We start from the raw sequence: 1,556 nt of genomic DNA, 5'->3' as shown, positions 1-1,556 counted from the left end.
TGGAAGATTCTAAGGAGAGCAGGAGCAATTCCTAAGGTAAAATTCTTCATGTGGATTCTCTTGAAAGAAAAAACTCTCACCACTGAGAACCTTAAAAGAAGAGGTATTGCTGGTCCCTCCAGATGCCCTAACTGCGAACAAGCAGAGGAATCTATGCAGCACCTCTTTATCTCTTGTCCTTTCGCAATCTCTTGTTGGAACAACATCAATCCTGTTGCGTTTCCCATCTGGGATACTCAGCAATCCATTGGCGAATCTTTAACCAATTGGAAAAGGAATTACCCCTAGCAATCCATGAAACATAATCCTGCTAAGAGAGTGTGGGATGCACTTCCATTTACTCTTTTATGGAGGATCTGAATTGCCCGGAACAACATGATTTTTAGAGACAAGGAGACTTCGGTCAGTCATCTTTGCATCAAGGCAAAAAGTCTGGCAACCGAAACTATTGCTTCTAAGATCTCAAAAAAAATGACATAACTAGCCTATGGGTTGAGGAAAAAGACTTCATCAGAAATTTAATTGATAAGATTAGTATCATCCCAGCAATGAAAGCATGCAGCAATCTGGGAAAAACTAGTAGCCATAAATGGAAAATTCGCCTACAGCAGGACGACTTCAGCAGATGGCTTCGTTCAAGTAACCTTCATTCCTTGTTCTTTGACGGTGCTTCCAAATCAAATCCGGGAGCAGCAGGAGCAGGGGGTATTATTTTCTCTCCTTCTGGGGATCCCTTAGTCTCCTTTGAATGGGGATTAGGAACCCTTTCAAACAACAGAGCCGAGGCTCTGGCCCTCTACCAAGGCATACTCCAGTTACAGGCTCAGGGAATCCAAAAAGCCCTCATCTTCGGTGACTCTGCCATCATCATTAATCTAATGAACAACAGGCGGAAAGCATCCAATATTTTCTTGCAACAAACTATCAGTAGATGCAAAGGCTTGATATCCCATGGTCAGGAATTCCACTTCTATCACATTCTTTGATCATTTAATCGGGAAGCAGATAAAAGGGCCAGTCAAGCCTGCTCGCGGTCCAAAGGTAGCTTTCTTTACAACAATGAGGATCTTCATCAATTCATCCCTTGACAATCATGACTGATATAATGTGTCTAAATCAGATGATCCACGCCTATGCCAAGATGTTTCCTGACCGAATCCTCAGGAATCCCAATGCCCTCTGTCGTAAGCCGCCGAATATTCAATCGTATTTCACTGCAGATTGTGTGATCCTTTCGAATCTAAGCTACTCCTGTGAAACATGTGATTGCTCAAGTAACCTCCACGTGATCTGGTACCTCATGAGCCTCTACCCACCGGTTATTTATTTCGGGAAGTCTCCCCTCCATTCGCATGTTCCCATCTTCTTGTTAGTTAACCCCTCTGCTCCTGTTTTCGTGGTTATCAATCGGCTTTCGATCCCTGTCAATATCCTCGCTTCATCACACAGGCTTATCGCTCGACCCTTCCTCTCTGTTGCGATCAGGAGCGCCATCTGGCCTCATAACACTTCTGTCCTGCGCTTTCATACTTCCTCTTGCCCTGTTTCCGCCCCTT

At 44.3% G+C, this 1,556-nt stretch overlaps 1 protein-coding gene across 1 annotated transcript; it reads left to right on the top strand.

Moving 5' to 3' along the window:
* Positions 1-548: 548 nt before the first annotated feature.
* LOC149232440 (uncharacterized) lies at positions 549-986 on the top strand. The gene has a single exon (XM_089381914.1). It carries the CDS (start codon positions 549-551, stop codon positions 984-986), a length of 438 nt encoding a protein of 145 aa, XP_089238040.1.
* The last annotated feature ends 570 nt before the right edge of the window (positions 987-1,556 follow it).

The sequence above is a fragment of the Pinus tabuliformis genome, chromosome J, assembly GCF_031772625.1.
Source record: "Pinus tabuliformis cultivar Carrire ecotype Pingquan chromosome J, CPIR1, whole genome shotgun sequence".
NCBI lineage: Eukaryota > Viridiplantae > Streptophyta > Pinopsida > Pinales > Pinaceae > Pinus > Pinus tabuliformis.
The sequence above is the reverse complement of the archived record's forward strand: the minus strand, read 5'-3'. Positions and strand labels throughout refer to the sequence as shown.